This window comes from Pteropus alecto, unplaced genomic scaffold, assembly GCF_000325575.1.
Source record: "Pteropus alecto unplaced genomic scaffold, ASM32557v1 scaffold170, whole genome shotgun sequence".
Lineage (NCBI taxonomy): Eukaryota > Metazoa > Chordata > Mammalia > Chiroptera > Pteropodidae > Pteropus > Pteropus alecto.
The window spans coordinates 2,264,086-2,288,144 of NW_006429634.1; the positions used below are offsets into that span (position 1 = coordinate 2,264,086).

At 37.2% G+C, this 24,059-nt stretch overlaps 1 protein-coding gene and 1 pseudogene across 17 annotated transcripts in view; both read left to right on the top strand.

Moving 5' to 3' along the window:
* CCDC30 (coiled-coil domain containing 30) overlaps positions 1-24,059 on the top strand; it is a 101,910-nt gene that overhangs the window by 68,358 nt on the left and 9,493 nt on the right. For all 17 annotated transcript variants that reach the window (XM_025050898.1, XM_025050991.1, XM_025051041.1 and 14 more), the window contains 4 exons: positions 1,923-2,077; positions 10,054-10,216; positions 15,177-15,289; positions 20,187-20,328. In XM_025050898.1, coding sequence (XP_024906666.1) covers positions 1,923-2,077; positions 10,054-10,216; positions 15,177-15,289; positions 20,187-20,328 — 573 coding nt within the window. The remainder of the gene's footprint in view (positions 1-1,922; positions 2,078-10,053; positions 10,217-15,176; positions 15,290-20,186; positions 20,329-24,059) is intronic.
* Positions 15,999-16,117, top strand: LOC112469271 (annotated as a pseudogene).

The following is a 24,059-nucleotide window of genomic DNA, read 5'->3' on the forward strand; positions in this document are numbered from 1 at the left end:
GGCAGTGCAATTTACAATAGCCAAGATATGGAAGCAACCTAAATGCCCATCAACAGACGATTGGTTCATACATACAATGGAATATTACTCGGCCATTAAGAAAATGAAATCCTACCATTTGTAATGATGTGGATGGACCTAGAGGGTATTATGCTGAGTGAAATAAGTCAGACAGAGAAAGATAGATACCATATGAGTTCACTTATATGCAGTATCTAGGGAACAAAAGAACAAACTAATCAAAAACAGACTCACAAATATAGTGGACAATTTGGTGACAGACAGAGGGGAGCGGGGTTAGGAGGCTGAGAGAATGGGGTGAAGGTTTAAAGAAGTACAAATTAGTAGTTGATAGTTGGGCATGGGGAGCAGGCAGAGGGAATGCAGTTAGCATTAATATGATGGCTCAGTGGAGGGCCAGGGGAGGGAGGGAGCAATTGAGAGGATCATTTTGTGAACATTATAAATGTCTAACCAATGTACTGTATATGTGAAACTAATTTAAATAAATAAATTTATAAAAAATATATTGGAAATATTCTCTTTCTTAATTTGGGTGGTGGGTTCAAAGGTTTGACATATATCCTTAACAGAGAAGCCAGTAGGGTGCTACTCTTATCTATATGGGGCAGCTCAAAAAACTTGACCTAGTCTCAAATGACTGGCTGCCCACTGTTATTGTCCTTGGATCATTCTGTATCTCTACCTCTCCTATGAAGTGTGGGCTCTTCAGGGACCTACGTACCAAGGCTTGGGGCTAATGTAGAAAGTCCTTCTCTTAGAAGAGGACTGCCATCCACTGGCATTCACAGAACGTTTGTGGGGAATGTGGCGCCAAATCAATGTGAAGGATTCATTTTGGGGTCAGGAATATAATAAAGAAAGAATAGCTATTCTGAAATCTATTCATTCAACAAATATTTATTGAACACTTACTATATGCCAGTCATAAACTTAGGTAACAGAAGGTTTATAAAAAATTAGTAAACAAATTTAAAAGGAAATTTATCTCACAAAAAAAATTTTTAATGACAGTTTTAATCTAACATAAATTTTAAAATAAAATATCTATCTCTCAAATTAATAAATCTCATTTTTAGTTCTACCACCTATTACTGGTGCTAGGCAATATGCTAATAGGTACTCATTTGTAAGAGACTTCTACTTTGTTTTGAGATATTATCCATGAATGTAGCCACAGTGTAGGCCAGACACTCACATGTTGTTAGAAGTGTACTTCGATTTAATACCTATGAAGACAGTTTGGCATTAGCTATCAAACAAACAAACAAATAATAACCTTTACCTTGACAAATCCATGTCTCATAAGGTATTCTAGAGACATCGTTTGTAATAGCAAAAGATTGGAATCAACCTAAATGTCCATTAGTAGGAGGCTAGTTAAGTGATGGTGTATTCTTATAGTGGAATGGCATGTAGCTGTAAAAGAAAAGACAATTATCTATATAGATGTATAATATGGAAAAATCACTGAGTGTATTTTTATTAAAAAAGCAAGGTACATGAATATATGTAATATGCCATCATTTGTGTAAAAATGTGTTCCTGGAGAGAACTATAAAATATTTGTTTATATGTGCATAAATAAATCTCTGGAAAGGGGCTCAAGAAACTAATAGCGGTCATCTATTTGGTGGAGGAAGACAGGATGAGATGCGATGGAGACTTTTCAGTATATAACTTTGTTTACAGACACACACACATTTAACTTTGTGAAGGTATTATATATTATGAAACTTAAGTAATTTATTTTAAAATAAAAATAAATCTAGCCACACTCTTTAGATCAAATTTCTTTGTTAGCCCTACACTACTATGCTTGTTATTTATATGATATTTTCCAAATTGGAAAATAGGGCACACTCTTCTTAAAGTTTTATTTGTAAACTTTTTCATTCAAGATTTTGGATCTGCTGCAGAAATTAGAGCATGCTCATAAAGTCTGCCTCACAGACACTTATATTTTGGAGAAGCAGCAGCTACAGGAAAGGATTAGAGAAGCAATGGAAAATGAAGCTAAAACAAAGCAACACTATCAAGAAGAAAAACAGAAGAGGTAAGAAGAGCAAGATGTCATTTTCCTGTGAGCTAACCATGACTGGGTTTACCAGCAGTGTCAATTTACCAATGTGTTTCCTCGGTGTCCCCACTGATGTAAACTCAGTCACACAACTTCTTATATGTCATACTTATCACACTGTATTTTGATTATTTCTTTTCTTGTATGCCTTTCGTACTAGAGTGTGGGGTTCTTAATGGCAGGTATTATTTCTTGTTTGGGGACACACTTGATACACCAGTAAATTTTCCTGAATGACTGGATTGCCCAGGAAATATGATATTCTGGGATTTGTTTTTCTAACTCTAAAATGATTGGCACAAAATGCAGACTAGAATGAAGTTGGTATTTTGTATTTGTCAGCTGATTTTCTTCAAAAAATTTCCAAGTACTTTACGGGTACCTTATTCATCAATAAGCTGCTACCAGTTAGGAGCTATTTTTTTTTCTAAAATTATGATTATCATTTGGATTTTTACTAAATGATCTTCTCAGATCCCTAAACTTAAGTATCATTCACAGTGATTCACATGTATTTTAAGAAAAATAGTTTTAGTCACTGAAAAGATATACAGACTTCCACATATACCATGAAGTTCAGAAGCTTTCTTTCAGTTCTAGTTAAAAGTTCTAGCATAGGGCTTGACACTCAGTAGGTACTCAGTAAATATTTAGTGAATGAATGAATGAGTAAGTGAATGAATGAATGTACAAACAAATAATTGATTCACTCAGTGAGATACTGTAGAAAAATACTTGTCTCGCTGTTACTTTTAGCAGGATGGCATACTATCCTCCTGTTGTAATACTACTGGATCTGAATAAACCAATAAATATACCTTTTAAAGCATTGCTCACAAAGCAATAGAAAGCCCTAAGGGCAAAAATACAGTGAGGTAAAACAAAAATGATAAATGATAAACAAACTCCTATGTCAAGGGGCAAATAACAGTATCAACCCCGGTTAAAAGAATAAACTGAGGAAGTTTGCCACAAGGTGAGATAGTTGAACTAGAGACTCTAGTACCTGGCTAGGAATTTTGAAGGAACTAAAATATTCCCCAGTAGGCATCCCCCTGGCTTCTTAACTAAGAAAATCCAAATGATCTATGGAGGAGAGCAACTCCAATTTAGATACTGAGGATTCTCATATGTTAAGTTTAATCAAATATGTGCCGACAATCGAAAACCAAGTAACACAATGAATAAAAGTCAACAGAAACAACAAACACCAAATTTATAACCCCCAAGAACTTCAGCAACTGGAATTATGAAGAATCAATTATAAAACAACTGTGTGAAGTTTTTAAGGAAACAAAAGATGTAGACAAAAAATTGAACAAGGAAAAAAACTAATTTTCTTGAAGCTTGATTTCTTATCTTTAAAGTAGGAATAGTAATACCAGTTCTATACATTTTTTTGGTGGAGAATAAATACCTAGAAGTAATATTTAAACCAAGGAAAATGAAATATGTAGGAAATTTCTTTTCCACAAAAAAAGGAGGTATCTAGTATACATTGTTTTGTAACCTGGAGGAAAACAACCCCAATTTAGATATTTAGATTGTAACTTATACTTTTTTCATTTAAAATATAATGATCTGTTTACTGCCATTAAATCTTCTCCTAGAACATTATTTTAATAATATGCCATATTTTTATTTAATCAGTCCTTTATTGTTGGACATTTACATTTTTCCCAGTTTCTTACTATAGCAAACAATGACATAATATATATCCTTGTAGCCAAATTTTTGTGCATATTTTGTGCATATTTTTTATTATTGTTGAGATAAATACTGGCAAATATGATTATAATTCTGTTTATTATGAATAAACATATTCATATATTAAAGAGCTATATAAAATAAAAAGCATAAGTTCTTCAGAAGGCTATCTTTAGCAATGACCACTTTAAGTAGTTGCTACATATTTCTCAGATTTTTTTCTATATTTATGCATATATTTTGTATTGTTAAGAAGAGTTGAATCATTTTAAATATATTGCTTTGGAATATATTTATAACAATAAAACACAGTTGTCTTATTAGTCACTTAATAGCTGTATAATCTCGGGCAAGTTTCTTCTCAGTGCCTGTCCATACCTACATACATCATACCTACATCATAAGATTTGTGTATATTAAATGAGTTATAAGCAGTTGGCTCGTATCAGTGTCTGGCACATAGTAAGCACTTGTATTAGTCAGAGTTCAATCAGAGAAGTATAACCAGTAGGAGGAAAATATATTTAATAAGAGATGTGTTACAAGGATTTAGTCTTATGCAATTGTGGGAACAGGTACACAGTCTGTAAAGCTGTCAATGATTGCATCATATGCTGGAGCTTGAAGTCTGCAGGGCAAACAGGAAGTAAAAATGTATATAAAGTGAGAGAGAGCAACATCAGGCTGGCACTCATGAATACAAGTTGAGCACACGAAGATGGACTGGAACCCATGTCAGTTCTCACTGCCTCCAAACTTGGTAAAGTAGATGTCCTGCAGGAGAAGCTGGTCCCCCTCATCAAGAAGCTAAACAGACACTTGGCCCAGGAAATGAACAAGGGAAGGAGAATCCGAGGGAAGGTGGAATGGTTGCAGGCCCACTGTTACCTCACGCTTAGGCGAGCAGCAGATAAACTGCAACATATATGAGCTACAGAAGCATATGGTCCAGCTTTCCAAGCATAAAAAACAAAATGCTTCAGTTCTGCCCTCCAAATCTTACACAGATACATATCTTGTAGCCCACTCTAACCAGAAACATACATGGACAGAAATCCTAGCCAAGTGACACATTACAAAGCCACTACTGTAAAGGTGCTATTGTTATTGTGATTGCAGTATTTGATGTTACTATTGTTATAATCATCATCATTATCTTCAGTGAAGTGAAAAATGTTCCTTTGGGCTAGAACAAAATGTTTGGGGATAAAGGGAGTGACAAGAAAACAAGGCTAGAAAGATGAGCTAGGCCTGGCTATGCCAATCCTAACCAGCCACATAAAGCAATTTGGACATGTTCATGGGAGATAATGGTCTACAGTTTTCCTTTTTGTAATATCCTTATCCAGATTTGGTATTAAGGTAATGCTGGCCTCTTAGAATTAGCCAGAAAGTGTCCCCTCTCCAATTTTTCTGGAAGAGATTGTAGATAATTGGTAGAATTCACCAATGTGTGGTAGAATTCACTAATGAAACCACCTGGGCCCAGCACTTTATTTTTTGGAAGGTTATTAAATATTTATTTAATTTCTTTAATGGATATAGGCCTATTAAGAGTATCTATTTCTCCTTGTGTTTTAGCAGATTGTATCTTTCAAGAAATTGGTCCATTTCATCTATATTATTAAACTTGTGAGCATAGAGTTTTTCATAATATGCCTTTATTGTCCTCTTAATGTCCCTAAGCTCAGTAGTGAAGGGGAGCAGAGTTTGCCACCTCAAAATATGCCTCTTTGAGATATTATTTTAGGCTGATTAATTTTAAGAAACATAAGACATGGGAGAAGCTCTGAAAACTGAGCATAAGTTACCCTTTGTTAAAGGACATTTACACTTTTAAAGGTGTTTCCCTTTCTATACCTGGAAGAGGAGGATATCTCTAGAAACTGTTATTGATGGAGAAGGTGTGGACTTAAATCTGCATAATAATAATATCCTTGTTTATTTTTATTGTGCTTTTTCCTGGCAACCTCCCATAACCGATTCTTCACTCCCACTTTCATTTTTTGTTTTTAGCTGAAGGTGGTATTTAAGGTAAAGGTTTCTGCCATCTTCTCAAGTTACTTAGTGTTCTTGGGTCTCTCCCATGTATACAGAAAGTATATGTGTTCCTTTAATTTGTTTTTCTCCTGCTAATCTGTTTCATGTCAATTTGATTATTAGATCAGCCAGAAGAACCTCGAAGGGTAGAGGAAAATTTTTTCTCCCGGACAGTAGTGATGATCCCGCTTTCATTTTTGATGTTAGTAGTTTATGTTCTGTTTCTTGGTTAGCCTGATTAGAGGTTTATCGTTATTGATCTTTTCAAAGAACCAGCTTTAGTTTCATAGTTTTTCTCTATTGTTTTCTTATTTTCAATTTCATTGATTTCTGCTCTGATTTTTCTTATTTCCTTTATTCTGCTTTATTTAGGCTTATATTTGTCTCTTTCTCTAGTTTTCCTAAGGTGGAAGCCTAGATTGTTTATTTTTCTTTTTTATAATATTTGTATTTAATGCTATAATTTTCCCTTGAAGCACAGTTTTTGCTGCATCCCAGAAATTTCGTTATCAGAACAAAGGGGCCTGTCTACCTGCACTGGTCTAAGTCAATGAAATACATACAGATTTTGCAGCAAAGAAAGTTAGGATTTATTTGTAGAGAGAGTTGCAAGTCCTAGACACAGGCCAGCTATCGCTCAAAGGCCTGGCTTCCCAGGTGTCTCAAGGGAATAGATTATATAGGGGGAAATTCTTAGTTATGGAAACCAAGGGAGTTGGAGTTGTGGGCACTACTGATTGGACAGGGCTGGAGTAATTGATCATCTTGTCCCTCTGGTTCTACAGTCAGCCATGGCGTCATCCCATGGTGGCTGGGGCTGTTTCGCCTTGATGGGCCTGAGGCAGAACACATCTAAAGCCAAGATTGTCCTCATGATTGGTAGACCTGATGCTTCGTTCTTAAAGGATTTGACACTGGCCAGAACTTTATGTTCTCAAGCTTAATGGTGAAGGGAGCAGGCATACAAAGGTGGAAAGAAAAGGGTGGAAAAAAGCAAATGACTCACAATGCCAATATCTAGGCAGAACCGTCTTGAATCAAAGAAAAAGCTGTAAGTGAAATCTGGGTACGGTTACAATTTTCTAAGTTGTATTTTCATTTTCATGTAAAATACAGGTAGTTCAAAATATTTTTTAAGTCCTTGAGATTTCTTTTTTGACACATGCATTTTTTAGAACTAAGTTTGTTTGTTTAATCTCAAAATATTTTGGGATTTTCCAGCTATCTTTCTGTTATTGATTTATAATTTCGTAGTGTTCTTTTTAAATTTATTTTATTTTTTATTAGTTTCAAGTATATAGTACATTGGTTAGACATTTATATAGTTTATAAAATGATCCCCCTTCTTGCTCCTTCTCTCCTCTGGTTTTCCACCTAGCCAATACAGTAATGGTAACCGCATTCCCTATGCCACACTCCCCATCCCCGTGACCATCTATCAACTACATAGTGTTCTTTTAAACAGTTATAGAACATCCTGTTAACATAGATCTATCATTATTTATGTAAAATGTTTTTTAGACATTTTTGCTTATAAATAATGCTATTATTATCAAACAGAAAGAGCCGAACACTAAACACTGAAAATTGCAGTGGAGAAAAATTGGCTTTTTTATTATGAATGGTGCCAACCAAGAGGATGGGAAGCTAATGCTCAAAAGCCCGAACAACTGATGGTGTGTAGGTTACAGATTATGTAGGTCCAAATCACAAGACACCGTGGGTTAGGGATTTGAGGTTGTATTGAGAGTTGATTGGTCAAAGGTGAGGTAAAGGTAATAAATTATTTCTTCAGGTCTTTTGGACAATTCTGAGGTCCACTCTGGCATCCCTTTGTCTGGTTTCATGGAAAAGTAGCCAGGAGGTTGTTCCACCTTAGAGCTCAGGAGCTGAAACATAAAGAAGCTGAAACATAACTTAGGTCAAGATACTATCTTGAGCTTAACTGAAACTCATACCTTGTGACCCTTAGTCAAGTCATGACCATTGTTTCTGGCTGCCTCAAGGGGTTAATGACTGATAAAGGAAATGGCTAAGGCTTGCAAAACATGCTGTGAAGAAACTGAACAGAGTGCTGAGGCTACATATTAAATCAAAATCATAATTCAGGACTCTCAGTCTCACTATAATGAATATCTTTATCTTTATACATAAGACTTTGCAACTGCAATGAAGTATAAGTGTTATACTAAGGAAAGTTTAGGATGCTGCGATACACATAGCAGGGCCACCTAATCTGGTCTAGAGAAGGCAAGAAAGCCTTCCTTGGAGAAAGCTATTTAAGCTGAGAGTGAAGTAGGTGGTATGGGAAAGCTAAGTAGAGTATCAGGCAACATAAGGCCTAGAAGGGGAAGACAGGGAAAAGGCTGGAGTTGCAGAGGAGGAATAAGTGTGGATGACTTGTTTCAGAAAGTGAAAAAAGTTCATTTTGCCTAGAACAAAATGTTTGGGGGCACAGGGAATGGCAAGAAAATGAGGCTAGAAAGGTAAGCAAGCTAACAAGTCATATGAAAGTTTGAACTTTATCTTAAGAGTAATGGGGAACCATTGAGGATTTGAAGCAGAGAGAGTGATATGATTAGGATTGTGATTTAGAAAGAACACTCTGCTTGCTATGTATAGGATGGACTGAAAGAAAGGTTAAAGTTATTAGGGAGACAGAGAATCTTATTAATCTACTGATTTCTTAATTTTATTCACTGGCAGAACTGGTTTATTTGTTAATCTTTCATTGTTCAAGCTCTAAACATAGTATAGAAATTAATTTCTAACATATTTATGAGTTACTTTTTAAGTTTCTAACTCCTAAATTTTACTGCAGGGAACTCAAGTTTTTTTAGTGCTAGCAAATTTTTAAAACTTGCCTTTCAGCTCCAAGGATTATCTCTTAGTATTATCTCTTGATCAGAAATTCAGAATGGAATAAAAAAAGAAGAAGAAGAAGAAATTGACAGTAATAACAAGGAACTGGTCACTTATATAATGAATTAGATGAAATAGAGTTGAAAGGGGGGATGTTGGCACAGAGGTGGATGTGAATGGTAGAAGGTAAGCTACAACAGTCTTCGGAAAGCTTGTGCTTATATCCAGAAACATGAGAAGAACTAGAGGTTGAGAGATATGAGCCCCATGTCTCAAATATCAATCCTTCCCAATAATCCATTGATTATTGAAAAAATTAAAGGTATAGAAAGAAAACTTATTTGTCCAATATCAGTATTTTAGTGACTCAGAATGTAGGTGAGTATTTATCCCACCAGTACTATATCATCATTACCATCATGATATTCTTCTTCATAAATCTCCTAATTCCAAAGAACCTGGTCTGAAATCCTCAGAAACTTTTTACAAACCATAGTCTGATGAAACTCCCTCTGAAGGAATTAAGTACTTATGGCCCTTTTGGAAAAGAACAAATTTCCTCATGTTAAAAATACAAAATTCAACTGAAAAAAATTGAAGATCTAATTGGCTTTACTCAACAATTCATGAATTGAATGGCATCTCATCTAGCAAATAAGAAGTTACTTCAAAAAGCTGTACAAAATGGAAGGCTTTTATAGGCAGAAGAGGGTGGAGGGAAAGGAAGTTTCTAGCAAATGGTAGATTATTTGGGGCATGGTCACCTTCCTTTGGAGAAGGGTGGGGGTCTGTCAAGCAGATTACCTCACTAGAGCCGACCAGGTATTTCCAAGTTGACTCCATTTTGGACCTGTTGTTTCTTTTTTAACACTCATCAAACATAAGCTCATTCATGATTCAGCTATAGCAGTGTTAACATGTGTGCATTAGTATCAATAGCATTTGAAACTAACAGTCCTGTATTGGACCAAGACAATCAATGGGCTCATAAAGCAGTGAGAAAAAGAAGAAAGAATATGAGATTCAGGATTAGAGCCCTACCTCCATCTTGTCCTAGCTGTGTAACCTTGAGCAAGTTAATTAAAACTCTGGGCCACGGCTTCCTCTGTGAAATAAGACATTATTTCTTCTTCATAGTGTTGTTTTGAGGAGAAAGAGAAAAATAAGAAAAGATTTTTCTCACAGAGGAGGTACCTTGTGTTGGTTCCTTTTCTTATGGACATATAGCCTACCTCATTAAATCCAAAATATCCTCTTATGGTATAATCATTTTATCTCAAATGGTTTCATTTGTGAAGCTTTGCAATTCACAGTGTGATTTAGTGTACACTAATTGTCCTCAGGAAACTCCTAGATCAGAATATGAATGAGCTACAAAAGAAAGTGAAAATCTTACAGGATAAAGAGAATCAACTGGAAATGACCAATTCTCAGCAACAATCCAGAATTCAGCAACAAGAGGCCCAACTTAAACAACTGGAAAATGAAAAAAGAAAATCTGATGAGGTAAGAAAGTATAGATATGCTTCTTGGTTTTCCAGTTCCCATAGACCTGAGTAATAGCAAATAATTATTGAGTGTCTAGCACTTTGCACATTAAGCTTAGTCAGGTTTTAGTCAGGAAAGTAGAATTTGTTCCAGGTAAGAAGAGATTTGAAGTAAGAAAGGATTTAACATAGGGAATAATATGCTTATAAAACTGTTGGAAGGGAGAGATAAGGATGAGTGAGGGTCAGAAAGAACTGCTGCTGGCTTTCAATAAGTGCCAAAGTTCAGAAATCATGGGGAAGCCGACTCCTGCAGCACCCAAATGGGGAGAATTTGCAGTTACTCTCCCTGAAGCTCCTATTGTCTCATCTGCTGTCAGCCCATTCACCTACCTGCTAGTGTTAGAGGAAAAAAATGGCTTTTCCTCCCACCAGTGCTTTCTACACCATGTGCAAATGCCTCTCATTTGCAGAAACTAAACTATTAAGGGAGTCTGAGAAATGCAGTTTTCAGATGTCCAACTTTGCAGCACAGGGGAGAGCTGAGAAAAATGGGGGTCATATTGAGAACAGCACAGTCCACTTTGTGTAGTCAACATCCATAGAAACCCTTTTACCCATATTTAACCGAATCAACAACACGAAGAACATTATACTCTCACCTTCATGATGCACTATCAGTCATATAAATTAAGACACATTTAACCTCTTAACATCCCATCAGTATCCATGATCATTTTGGGGTAATGTTAATTGCTGCTTCTTCAGTCTCAATCCACATGGACATACTGTAACTTTAAAACTTAATTATGAAGTTAACTACCAAAAATATAATAATACACATTTTGTGATTCCCAAATGTGTGAGAAACTGTTCCCATTTTCATCTCTTTGCTCCTTTCCATGTATTCTGGTTATGAGGGAAATATTATCATATACTATTAATAACTGGTTAAAAGTTTAAACATCATCTGATAGGATATCACCTAACCCCAAAAGATGTTGTCACCTAGCCAGCACCATAATTATATCTTCCATAGGTCTTTCCACTGTTTCTCAGGTTAGTTTTTTTTCTGGATGATGGGGTATAGGGTAAGACCAATGACTCTCATGTATATGAACCCTCGTTCCACTTCTCTTACTGTAAAATGATTTTCTTGGTCAGAAGCAATGTCAAATGGTATATCATGACGAGAAATAAGAAATTTGCTAAGTCCACAGATGGTGGTCCTGGCAAAAGCATTATGGACAGAGAAAGCAAATCCACTAAAATGAGCATCTCTTCTAGTGAAGACAAATTGTTATTCTCTCTATGATGGAAGGGGTCTAGTGTAATAAACCTGCCTATAATAAACCCCTAATGGGTGATGCCATAACACTTGCTCAACATCGATCTTTGCTTTTGGCAAATTGAATGGATTAGCACTGGTGACTCCTTGTAAAATACATTCTTGCCACCATATACTTTGTACATAAGCCCACTGAGCAAGGAAATAGATCCTGGAAAAAGAGGCTGACATCTACAGAAGGTACCATTTTTTTCACCTGATTATTGAGAGCCACCTCTCCTGCAGATGCCCTCCAGCGAGCAAAAACACATAATTTTAACATGTGTTTTCACACTCTAGGCCTATGCTGTCCAATAATGTGTCAACTAGCCACATGTGGTTTAAATTTAAATTAATTAAAATATTTTAAAAATTTAAAATTCAGTTGCTTAGACACACTAGCCACATTTTAGGTGCTCAATAGCCACATATGACTAGTGACTACTACCATATTGGAGAGTCCAGAAATAGAACATTTCCATTATTGCAGAAAATTCTGTTGGACAGCATTTCTAGTTCTAGGGCCCTTTCTCAGATCTTTTTTTTTTTTTTTCTTTTTCCACCAGTTCTCCAATAATATTATTTCCAAATTCCTGATCAACTAGCCAAATTATTAGAAATTTCCTATGACTTAATATAGGTCCATGCCTCTGGCCATCTCTCTTTCCAGGCAAAGCTTTGCCCACTGAGATTTCCCTTCCCACTGTCCTTAAGGGCCATAATGCTGCAGCAGCCCTATTTTGAGTGGTTGCAGCATATCGTACAGAACCATATGTAAATCATGCCTGAATATATTCTTCCTCAGTTCACTGGTCATAGGAAACTCCCCATGAGGCCGTAGGTTTGGGTTGAGAGGTGCGGTAATGTAGTAGAAGTTAGTACTACTTGCTCATGCAACTCTGTACCTTTAGGACCTGCTCAGGCTCAGTATCTTATGTAGCCCTTCTATTTGAGGATAGAGTATTACTGCACTTGCCCAACTTCATGGCTTGGCAAATAATATGATACCTAGTTTGGGGAAGGGCAGCTCAGGTTACTTGATCACTTGATTTCTGATGGCCAGGTATTCAGTCTCAACCAGGGCCAAGTCACAAGCAAAGACCTTCCTTAAAAAGTGAATAGTTATTATGGGAGGAGTGTCTTAGCTCCCAAAACTTAAGGTGAAACTATCACAGAGCTTTTATGGGGGGTCCATATAACATCATCATCTACCACCAAAACTTGGATCATCTTTGGATTTGCTAAGTCATAAAGCCCACATGGCAAAACAATTTGCACTGCAGCCTGGCACAACTGCAGATCTTTGGCTTGCTTTAGGTACCACCAAAAACTTACAGCCTTGAAGGTAACTTGATAAATGGGTTGAAAGGGCAAATACGGTATAAGTTGATTATAGAATCTGAAGAGGCACTCCAAGCACTTGGCCTTTTCTACCATCATAGCCCTCACTCCTTGAGTCAGAATGCCAATGTGGAGAATCCGCTATTCCAGATAGTCTATTCTGACTGTACATTCAAGAATAGGGAAATAACCACTGGGGCAGGCAGGGGTGGTAGAGATTCACAGACCCTCTAGGCCCACTGTGAAACATATGCTGAGCCAGTGAATCACTGCAGACCTACTCTAACACACACTGCAAGTTTAAATTCCATTTTTTACCTTACTTCGTTAGGTCCCGCTCTGAATTATGAACCTCTGTGGGGTTTTGGGTTCCAAAGCATTAGTGTTGATTCAGAATCACTGCCCTATAATTCCACAAATATCTACTTCCCTCTTTCCAATGCCCAATCACCTTGATAAAAGGCCACAGATCTCTAAGGAAGGTTTGGGAAAAGATCACATACGTGTGACAATATCACAGGGTTTTTCCTGAAGACAACCTGGTATTTCCAAAATTTGAAGGACTTTGGGTCTCTGAACTGGCTCAGGTCTGGGGATTGAGTAAGAGGCCATTACTCTCCATTGTCATTCAAATTTGGGCCTCTGTTTACCGGATTCAGGAGTATCTTTCTTTTCTTTCCTCCCTCCCTCCCTCCCTCCCTCCCTGTCTTCCTTCCTTCCTTCCTTCCTTCCCTCTCCCTCTTTCCCCTCCCTCCCTCTCTCCCTTCCCTCGCCTTTCCTCCCTTCCTTGCCTAACTGCCTGCCTGTATTTCTTGTATAACTCAAGTAAGACTTTAATGGGTTGCCCATCGATTTTTGTCCTAAAATCACTGTGATCAGTTAACCACAACCACAGACTACTACAAGTCAAACCATTTAGTTATATTTCTGGCCCTATTGTCTAATAACAGTAATAGTACCCACCTTTTATTTGGAGGTTAAATATTGCCACTCAACTTCTGACATTCTGTAGTACCATCATCCCCATTAAAATTAGGGATCCATTTTAATGTTGACACCTCCTACCACCTATGGCATTATAATAGAGCATTTCTAGAAATCTGGTGCTCCCCTCACCAGTGCATTTGGTAAAGCTTTAGTGAAGAGAGTATCTTCTGAGAGGTGTGTGTCATGATGATGAGGTGGGTGAGTAGGTCGCCTGTAATAAATCTACCCCAAATTTCCTTATGTACTTAAACCTTTGGATTCTTCTTTATGTCAAAAAAGTATGGAATCTTAATGTCATTTAACATAGGCCATTGTTGAGTCCAAATTTCAGTCAATCAAGCAAGCAAACTGCTTCAAGAAAAGTTAATACAGAGTCCAAGGCAAGTGTGGTTAATCTCTTGAGAGCAGAGAAAGGACCATTTATGCAGATAAGAGAGGCTCAGTAGAATTTGGAGGTCCTGGTTGCTCAAAGTCTTTGGAATTCTGTCAAATGTACTCATTCCCAATTATCAGATTTCCATGCATTCCCAAACAAAACATTATTTTCCATATAAGAGATCTGGCAAGGCTATGAAATCAATTTGTGCTGTAATTCTGCATCTTACTTGATGAAATTTGATATTCGGTTTTTGGATATTTGACCTGCTGCCTAGAAGAGAGAAGAAGTTCTTATAGGGCACTCATAGAAGCTCTCTGGGTCTCTGACTATGCGTTGTGCCAATAATTAAATGTCCAGGTTGGACATTTTCTCCTTGAAAGCTCATTGACATGGTCAGATGTGGCTAGCCCACCCCAAACTCCTTGTGTTCTCAGTTCTCCTTTAACATTCTTTGTCATGTAGTCTCCCAAAGCACTTCATTACAGGCAACTATGTTATAATTTAATCAGCTCTTATGTCATGGATATCTAGTACTAGTGACAACATCATACTTGGTTAAGTAACCAGGTCAGATAACCAATCTTTGAAGTTCTCATCTTTGAGGATCTGTCCAGTGGAACTACTTCTAGGACCAAATACTTTATCAGTCAGGGGTAGGTCAGGAAAACAGCCTTCACTTTATGTACTTCAAGCTGGAAGACTTTTTATATAACAAAGTAAGTGTCAGACTTTTGAAAAGGCTGGGGGATCAAAAGTCAGGGAAAAGAGCTGCTAGCTTTCAGGAAATTGAGAAGTGCAGAAATCACAGGAAGCTACTATGGTTTCAGAAGCTGGAGCCACTGTAAGCCTTTTTCAGCAGAAAGGCTTTGTCAACTTGCATTCCACCAATATTATACCTCTATTCAGCTCAGAATGTTCTCATTTAAAAAAAATTTTTTTTTTCAGCATCTCAAGAGCAACCAGGAATTGTCAGAGAAGGTATCTAAGTTACAGCAAGAGAATGAAGTGCTCCATGAAGAATATGGGAAAATTTTGAAGCAGCTCGATTTCCATGTGAGGTAAACAAAAACAAGTTCCCTTTGTTTGGAAGGGAACTTCTTGCTAAATGTACCCTTCTCACTTGCCTTCAGGCTTTTTTTCCTCTCATTACTTTCCTCAGCCTGGACCACTCTCTCCCCGTTTCAATTCTTCATTTCATAATTCTTAATTCTTAGACTAAGAGTTACCTACTCTACAAAGCCTTTCTTCAGACCACCAGCCTGGGCTGAGTGAGGTGCTCACTCTTTGTGTCCCTATAGCCCTTTGTACATGCCTCTCTGTACTTTTTAAAGAACTTGCCACCTTGTTTTGAAATAACGAGATTCACTATCTGTCTTTCTCACCATTTTATAGGTTTTTCAAGAGCACGGGCCACAGTCTTACTCATGTTTTTATCCATAGTCCCTGGTATATAGTAGGTGCTCAGTAAAAATTTCTATTCCTGAGCTTCCTGCACTTCTATTTCCTACTCATCATTCCACCAGATTCCTCCCACTCTCCTCCTCCCTGGAATGTAGCACAGTAGTTCAGAGTACAGACTCTGGAACCATACTGCCTAGGTACAAATCCTGATTCTACTAGAAACTAGATGTGTGACCTTGAGTGAGTTATGTAACCTCTCTGGTCTGAGGTCCCTCATCTTTAAAATGGGCAAAATATCAGTACTTATAAAATTGTGAGAATTAAATGAATAAATATATGTAAAGTGCTTACTTAAAACAGTATTTAGTCTATGGCCATGCTACCCTGAACAAGCCCGACCCCGTCTGATCTTGGAAGCTAAGCAGAGTCGGGCCTGGTTAGTACTTGGATGGGAGACTACCTAGGAAGACCAGGTGCTGTAGGCATAAAAAATAAATAAAAAAAATAAGGGATTGTAAACTGACAAGGTCCTTGCAATCTGCGAGGTCAACCAAGGGTTGCCTCACCTAAAAAACAAACAAACAACAACAAAAAACAGTACCTGGCACATAGCTATTATTATATCTATTTTTTGTTTTTTTTTCCCCATGACCTGCCTCTCTGATGTCACCTCTGTAGTCTTCTGCTTTATTCCTTTATAGATTGAAGTTTCTTACCTATTATTTTGATGGTATTAATGATAATGATTTAAAACCATTGTTTACTGCTTTATAGCAGAGAGTATTGTTCAGAGTTGTTAGTGTTCATTATCTTCCTTTGATCATCATATCACTGAGAAATGTAGAAGCCATGGTCAAGGGCGTATGTGTGGTTCAGTTCATGCTGCTTGCAGATCTTAGACTGGAACTCAGTCATCTGATAACCTATACAGCGCTGTTTCTACATTTTATCTTCCTATTAAAGGGAGGTGAAAGAACAAAGTATTAGATCAATGGCACCATGCTTGACGAATGAATTGACTCTAAATCTAATATATGTATGTATGTATGTACGTATATGTATATGTATACGTATATGTATATATCACTATTGACTTGACATATGTCAGGTCAATATCAGTCTCCGAAGATAAAATGACATTTGATTTTTAGGCAGTTATATTTTTTATTCATTTTTCAAATAATGAAACAATGAACATTTTTGAATGAAAGAACACTTAACCGGAATCCCTTGTCTGTCAATAAACAGAGTTTCATAGTTTTATAGTTTTATGATTTTACTATCATAGCTTAGATAAAATTTATATTCTCTTTCTCTTAATATCATCTTATAAGCCTTGTGCTTTATTGCTACTGTCTTTGAATTTGCTTATTTTTGTAAAACATACTTCATAAAGTTGATATGCTTTTGCACTAACAGTGCCAGTTAACAAGGTTCAGTTGCTTAAAGAAGCTAACAGAACCCCAGTGACAATGCTTACAAATATATAGCTCACTGCAGGAGAAAGACTCAGTATTGCAACAGAATTAGAGTCAGGATACACATCACAGCCCATGACTGTCTCACAGCAGGCAGTCCAGAACCATTAGGCAGGGGCCACAGAGGCCCTCCCCCTCCCACCCTCCCAGCCCCCAGCGTAAGGACCATGCCTGGATGCACTTCCTCTCTCCCATCAGGAACCACCCACTTGTGCACTGAATACCTCATAACCAGCGATCCAAAAATGGAGTCTCAACTGAGATTTTTTTATTCTCTGCTAGTCATGTCAGTATATTTCTGCTGTATAACCAGCCTTAAGAGCAGAGCCCTTTGGGGTTGCACTGAGATTAAGTGCAAATCATCAACTTCACTGTTGTCAGTAAACAATGCTGACAAGCTGGTGCAAGCCGTCATGAAACTCCTTTGGCCTTGTGGTTACAAAGCAACACTGTTATAATCGGTATATTTCCTTCATTCTTTGACCAGTGGTCAGTACCAAGCAAGAACTTTAGCAAAAGAGCTCAGAGCAGTTATAGCCCTGATAGAATCAACCCTCACAACACAGTTCTAATTCACTGGTCCTATGAATGATATTGTTATTCAAAATAACACCAAAAAAAAAATCATTTGGTGTATATATATATATTTTATTTTAAAAATTACTTTTGTAGAATAAATTCCAAGGAGTGGAATTACTGGTCAGAAAGCTGGAACTCTGGATCTTAAAATGTATTGACAAATATTCAGAAGCATCCTACCAAAATTTTTTGCCATCATTGTATAAGAGTAGTAGTAATTTCACCGCATCTTCATCAGCATAGTGCACTACTATGGGTGCGTAGGAGGCTCTGATGAAATTTTTTCCAATATTCTTTATTTTAATTGAGGCATAACTTACATATGATAAATGCACAGATTTTAAGTGTACAATTCGATGAGTTTCAACAAATTGCATACACCCACATTTCTACTACTCCAGTTAAGATACAGAACATTTCCATTACCCCTTAAAGTTCTCTCCTACCTTTTTGCAGTATCTCCTGTTCCCCTCACTTCTTCCCAGGCATCCACTCTCCTGATTTCTGCTTCTCCTAGAATTTCATCTAAGTGGAATCATGCTGCATGTAACTTTTTGTGTCTGGATTTCTTTTTCTCAAAATATGCTATAATTTTTCATTTTCACTTATAGTCTTAAATTACTTAATTGCCATTTTATTTGGAATTTCTTTGATGGCTAGTGAGGCAGAATATTTTGCATGTTATTTGTCCACAGCCTTTAGGACAGTGTATCCTAACACTAGGTGTACATGCCTGGACCCCAATATAGATTAATTAAATCAGAATCTTTGAGATAGGGCTTGGAGAATCAATATTCTGCCAAAAGCTTACCCATGTGATTCTGATGTGCATGCAAGATTGAAAACTATAGCTTTAGGAAAGAAAATGGAAGAAACAGTCAAAACTCTAGGTTCATTTTCATTTTCACTCCCCTGATCCCAGAGCTGACCTTTACAGACAATGCTTATTTTTTCCATGTTTTCCCAACCACTCTTCCAGAGGAACAAATTCCTTGCCTCTTTGAAGTAAAAACAATAGAAAGACCATCTGGTTTTACTTAAACATAATAAAAAAGCTGTCCCTAAATTTTAGAACATCAGTATTGTGCTGCTTCATAGTGCTAGTAGTTAACAAAGCCAAAAATAAACTTAGAAAGTCCACATGTTCTCTGGGCAAGTTGACCAACAGAACTTCTGATCGGATGGATAGGTGTGCCAAAAATCCAGCCAGCAATGGCAAGGGAAGGCTCTAAGCCCTCACCAGCTGTACTGCATCAACACATTCTTCAAGCCATTATAACAATACAGACAGAAGCTTTATTATCTAGCGATAGGAGCTAGTTAGGTCAAGTATAATACATTTATTTGATGGAACATATTACAACTCTAGAAGATGGTGGCTGTGAAGACTAGATAACAGCATAGGGAAACAATTATGATATAATCAACAAATGCATAAAATATTTTAATATAATCAAGTTTTAAACAAAAGATACTTATAAAAAGACTAGAAGGAAATACAATATTATAACACTGATTATATTGAGAGTTGGATCTTTTTTCCAAATTTTCTGTAATTTAGCATGTGTCAAAACTTCATTTGTATATATATACCACATTTTGTATATCTATTCATCAGTTGATAGAAATTTGGGATGTTTCTACCTTTTGGCTATTGCAAATAGCGCTACTATGAACATTCATGTACAATTTTTTGTGTAGACATATATTTTTATTTCTCTTGAGTGTATTCTTAGGAGTGGAATTGCTGGGTCATATGGGTCTAAGTATAACCTTCTGAGGAACTGCCAGGCTTTTTCCAAAGAGGCTGCACCATTCCTACCAGCAGTATATGAGAGTTCCAATTTCTCCACAACCTTGTCAGCACTTATTGTTATCTTTATTTTTGATTTTAGCCATTCTAGTGGATGTAAAGTTGCATCTCATCGTAGTTTTCATTTGCATTTCCTTAATAGATAATAATGTTAAATATCTTTTCATGTGCTTATTGGTGGTAAGTCAGATTTATGTCAGAATGAGAGTAAGAGTCTTGAGCAGAGACCATTGTAGAATTGGCATTTAGAAGTCCTCACTCAAGGCAAAGACTGAGAGCAGACCAAGTTATCTGGAAAATAGACAAGGTATATCACTGACCAGGGTATAGCCAAGAAACTAGAAAATTTTAAATTAATTACTGAATCAGTGGAACAAGATTCAGAATTTAGATGTTGGGGATCAGTCAAGGAGTTTCTTAAATTAAACTTGGTTACTAAAGCTATGCGATAGCCATCAGCTCAAGACCAAGATAAGCCAGAGACTTGAGTCTATGGGGAAGAGTAAAGCTGGTATTCTCTAGGAGGTTATCCCTGGTCCATTCCCTTGCAGATGTGAGGCAGGACAAGCAAGGTGCCAGGCCTTGACAAAGCAGGAAGGAGGAACCTAAGAAAGGTGCATATTGAGGAGGCAAAATAAATGTCACTGCATTCAAGTGTACCTGTATTTAAATTTACTTTTATAGAAACTATAATGAGAAACATTATCATTACAAAGCCAAGCTTCGAAGAGTCAAGGATCATTTAGTTCATGAAGTAGAGCTACGAGATAAGAGAATTAAACAACTTGAAAATGAAGCTGGATTACTGCAACAAGAAGTGGCAAAGGTGAGGGGGAAAAAAGGTGAAAAGCTTACTGATAATGCTAGTGGTTGGTCATTTAGAGAAAGCCCACTCATTTATTAAATTATCTGTGGCCTCTTTATGGCCCATGTTTTCATTTCTTTTCACCTCTTTCCATGTGAGTCATTGTTTAAGCCCTGCCAAAAAGGATGTAAGATTCATAGTGATGCTAAACCAAATTGGACACTGAAAATATTCTGCACTGCCAGCTTATGATTAGTGTCTTGCCTTCAAATGAAAATATCTTTTCCTAAACATCCTTCAGCAGACTTCCAGAACACCCTCAGTAACTCATTCCTACTTTTTATAGCAGTGGTCTGTAAACTTTTGGCACCAGGGACCAGTGCTCCTATGAGAATCTAATGCCTGATGATCTGAGGTGGAGCTGAGGCAGTAAGGCTAGGGCTGGGGAGTGGCTGCAAACATAGATGAAGCTTCGCTGCTCTCCTACCGCTCACCTCCTGCTGTGTGGCCCTGTTCCTAACAGGCCATGGACTGGTACAGTGGGGACCCTTGTTCTACAATCCTCATTTTACCTCAAATTTCTGTCAGTTTTAAATGGCAGTAAAAATAGGTGATCTCTGCCCCTTTATCAATTCTCAATTAGTACTTCATGCTTATTTCTAAATATCCATGGTTTCTCGATGTTTGTCTTATTGTCCTCGTGCCTTATTGGTATGTGAATAGGGAGGACATGGGACAGATGAGTGGAATCCAAAGCAGAATGTTCTCAAGATCATTAAACTACATAAATTCAAAATGGAGAGCAACTGACTTGGCCGGTAATGTTTTCCCTTCTTGAGATTCCTAGCCTAACTCAGAATTTTGAAAAAACTGTCCTCACTCCTAAAGTGCTCATTTCTACACCCAACAAATTTTTATTGTACTTTCACTCTGTGCCATGGATACCAAAACAATTTATGTAATTTCAGTTATTCCATGGGCTAGTATGGGACTCCAGATTAAGAATCCCTAGACCAGGGGTCCCCAACCTCCAGGCCACAGACCGATACCAGTCTGTGGCCTGTTAGGAACTGGGCCACACAGCAGGAGGTGAGCAGTGGGTGAGCAAGCGAGCTTCATCTGTACTTGCAGCCGCTCCCCAGTGCTCACGTCACTGCTTCAGCTCCACCTCAAATCATCAGGCATTAGATTCTCATAGGAGCATCGGTCCCTGATGCCAAAAAGGTTAGAGACCGCTGCCTGAGGCTACAAAATGTAGTGCCAGGTGAGTACTAGACTAGTCAGGGGGATCACTTCATAAATTACATAAATGTCTAACCACTATGCTGTGCACCTGAAACTAATATAAAATAATATTGAATATCAACTGTAACTGAAAAAATTTTTTAAAAGTCGGGGGAAGGTGAAGAGAATAAGAGGTTCAAATTTTCAGTTATAAAATAAATGAGTCATGTGGATGTAATGTACAGCATAGAGAATGTAGTCAATAACATTATAATAACATTATATGGTGTCAGATGGTTACTAGACTTACAGTGATCATTTCTTTAGGTACATAAATGTTGAATAACTATGGTGTACACCTGAAACTAATACAATATTGTATGTAAGCTATATTTTAAAAAAATCTTTTTGAAAGAAAAAAGAAAGAGTCCCTAGACTACATATAATTTAGTGAACCCCAAATTCAATATGACTAGTGTCCTTATAAGAAGAGGAGAAGACACACACACAGAGACATACACAAGGGAAGAAGGTCATGTGATGGTGGTGGCAGAGACTGGAGTGATGAAGGTACAAGCCAAGGAACACCAAGGACTGCTAGCAGCCACCAGCTAGGAGACAGGCATAGAACAGATTCTCCCTCCAGAATGAACAACCCTGCCAAAATTCTGATTTTAGATTTCTAGCCTTCAGAACTGTGAGAAAATAGATTCCCGTTGTTTTAATCCTACTGAATTGTGATAATTCCCTATGGAAGCCCTACACAGTGAATACATCTGCCCAAAGGACCACAGATCTCCATTAAAGATACTGGTGATAGCAAATAAGCCGAGGCTAAGAAAGAGTAATTGGACCTTTTTCTCCAAGTGTGCTGTGGGCTTTGGTCTTAGATAGACTTGGATGCAAAGTCTAGCCCTGCCACTTAATAGTTCTGTGACCTTGCATAGATCCCTGTGTATCGTTTTTCTCATCCATGAAATAAAGGAAATAAATCCCTACCTCACCAAGCTTTTGTGAGGATTAAAACATGAAATGCCTAAAGTGATACATGGCACATATAAATTTTCGTAGCTGTTACTTCTTTTTAATGTAAAATTTCTTAGAAGCATGTTAATTGGTGGGTACAGCACAAGAGAAATTGTTACAAGAATTGGAAATACTTAGCCTAGAGAAGACCCATCCACATAATATCTTTTAATGCCACAGTATTACAAACCTGGTGGTCCAGATGTTACTTATTTTAGGTCCAATAGATCAAAGCCCTGAGCATAAAATGGCTGGGCTCACTTTCTAAGCACCAAGTGTCCAGAAAATAATGCCACTTTTTTTGGCTTCATTCTTCAGCCTTCTCTATATATAGTGAACCAGTTGAGTCCTCTGACTGTTGTTAGGTGTGACCTTCCAAACCAGATTTCCCCAAGTATATTATCCTATTATTAGAGCAGGTGTCCTGATTTTTTGGTTCAAAGAAATATGTTTCCAAAAGACAGGGTGTCAGTAGGTTGTCCCATTCAGTCTCCTTTCTAACCCAATTACAACTGCGTAGAGTATTTTTTGTGGGATTGCTTTTTCTCGCCTCAATCCTTACCATAAATAGGAGACTTCCATTTAATGTTGAAGGGTCCTAGATGAATAACTTTAAAATCTGGAATGGTTTGTTTCATAACATAACGTAATCTTCCTTATAACTCTTTGATAGACAATCTTTTCTTTTTTTGAGATATAACTGACGTATAACATTATATTAATTGCAGGTGTACAATATAACGATTCTATATTTGTATATATTGCAAAATGGTCCCCACAATAAGTCTAGTTAACATCCAACACCATACATTATTACAAATTTTTTTCTCTTGATGAGAACTTTTAAGATCTTCTCTCTTAACAACTTTCAAATATAAAATATAGTATTAACTGTAGTTACCATACTGTATGTTACATCCCCATGACTTCTTTATTTTATAACTGAACCTATGTACCTTTGACCTACTTTGCCCATCCCCCACCCCTTGCCTCTGGCAACCACCAATCTGTTCTTTGTATCTATGAGTCTGGTTTTTTTGTTGTTGTTGTTTTAAGATTCCACGTATATGGAAAATCTTTTCTGAATGCTCTATATTAGTATATTACTTTAAAGGAAGGAAGGAAGGAGGGAGGGAGGGAGAAAGAGAGGGAGAGAGGGAGGGAGGGATAAGAATAATTTATACATACAATAAATCCTAATTATTCACTCATGGATTCATTGTTTGCAAATTTCCCTGCTTGCTAAAATTTATTTGTAATCCCCCCAAATCAATACTTGCAATATGTTCACAGTCATTTGCAGTCACGTGTAGAGCAGTTAAAAATTTGAGTCTCCTGATGGGCTGAGGCCCAATAAGGTCTTCTCGTTTCAGCTCTCATACTGTAATAACTGTTCCTTTTGTGGTCTATAAGGAAGGAAGGAAGGAAGGAAGGAAGGAAGGAAGGAAGGAAGGAAGGAAGGAAGGAAGGAAGGAAGTCGTCCCTCTTAATCTTTGATTCGC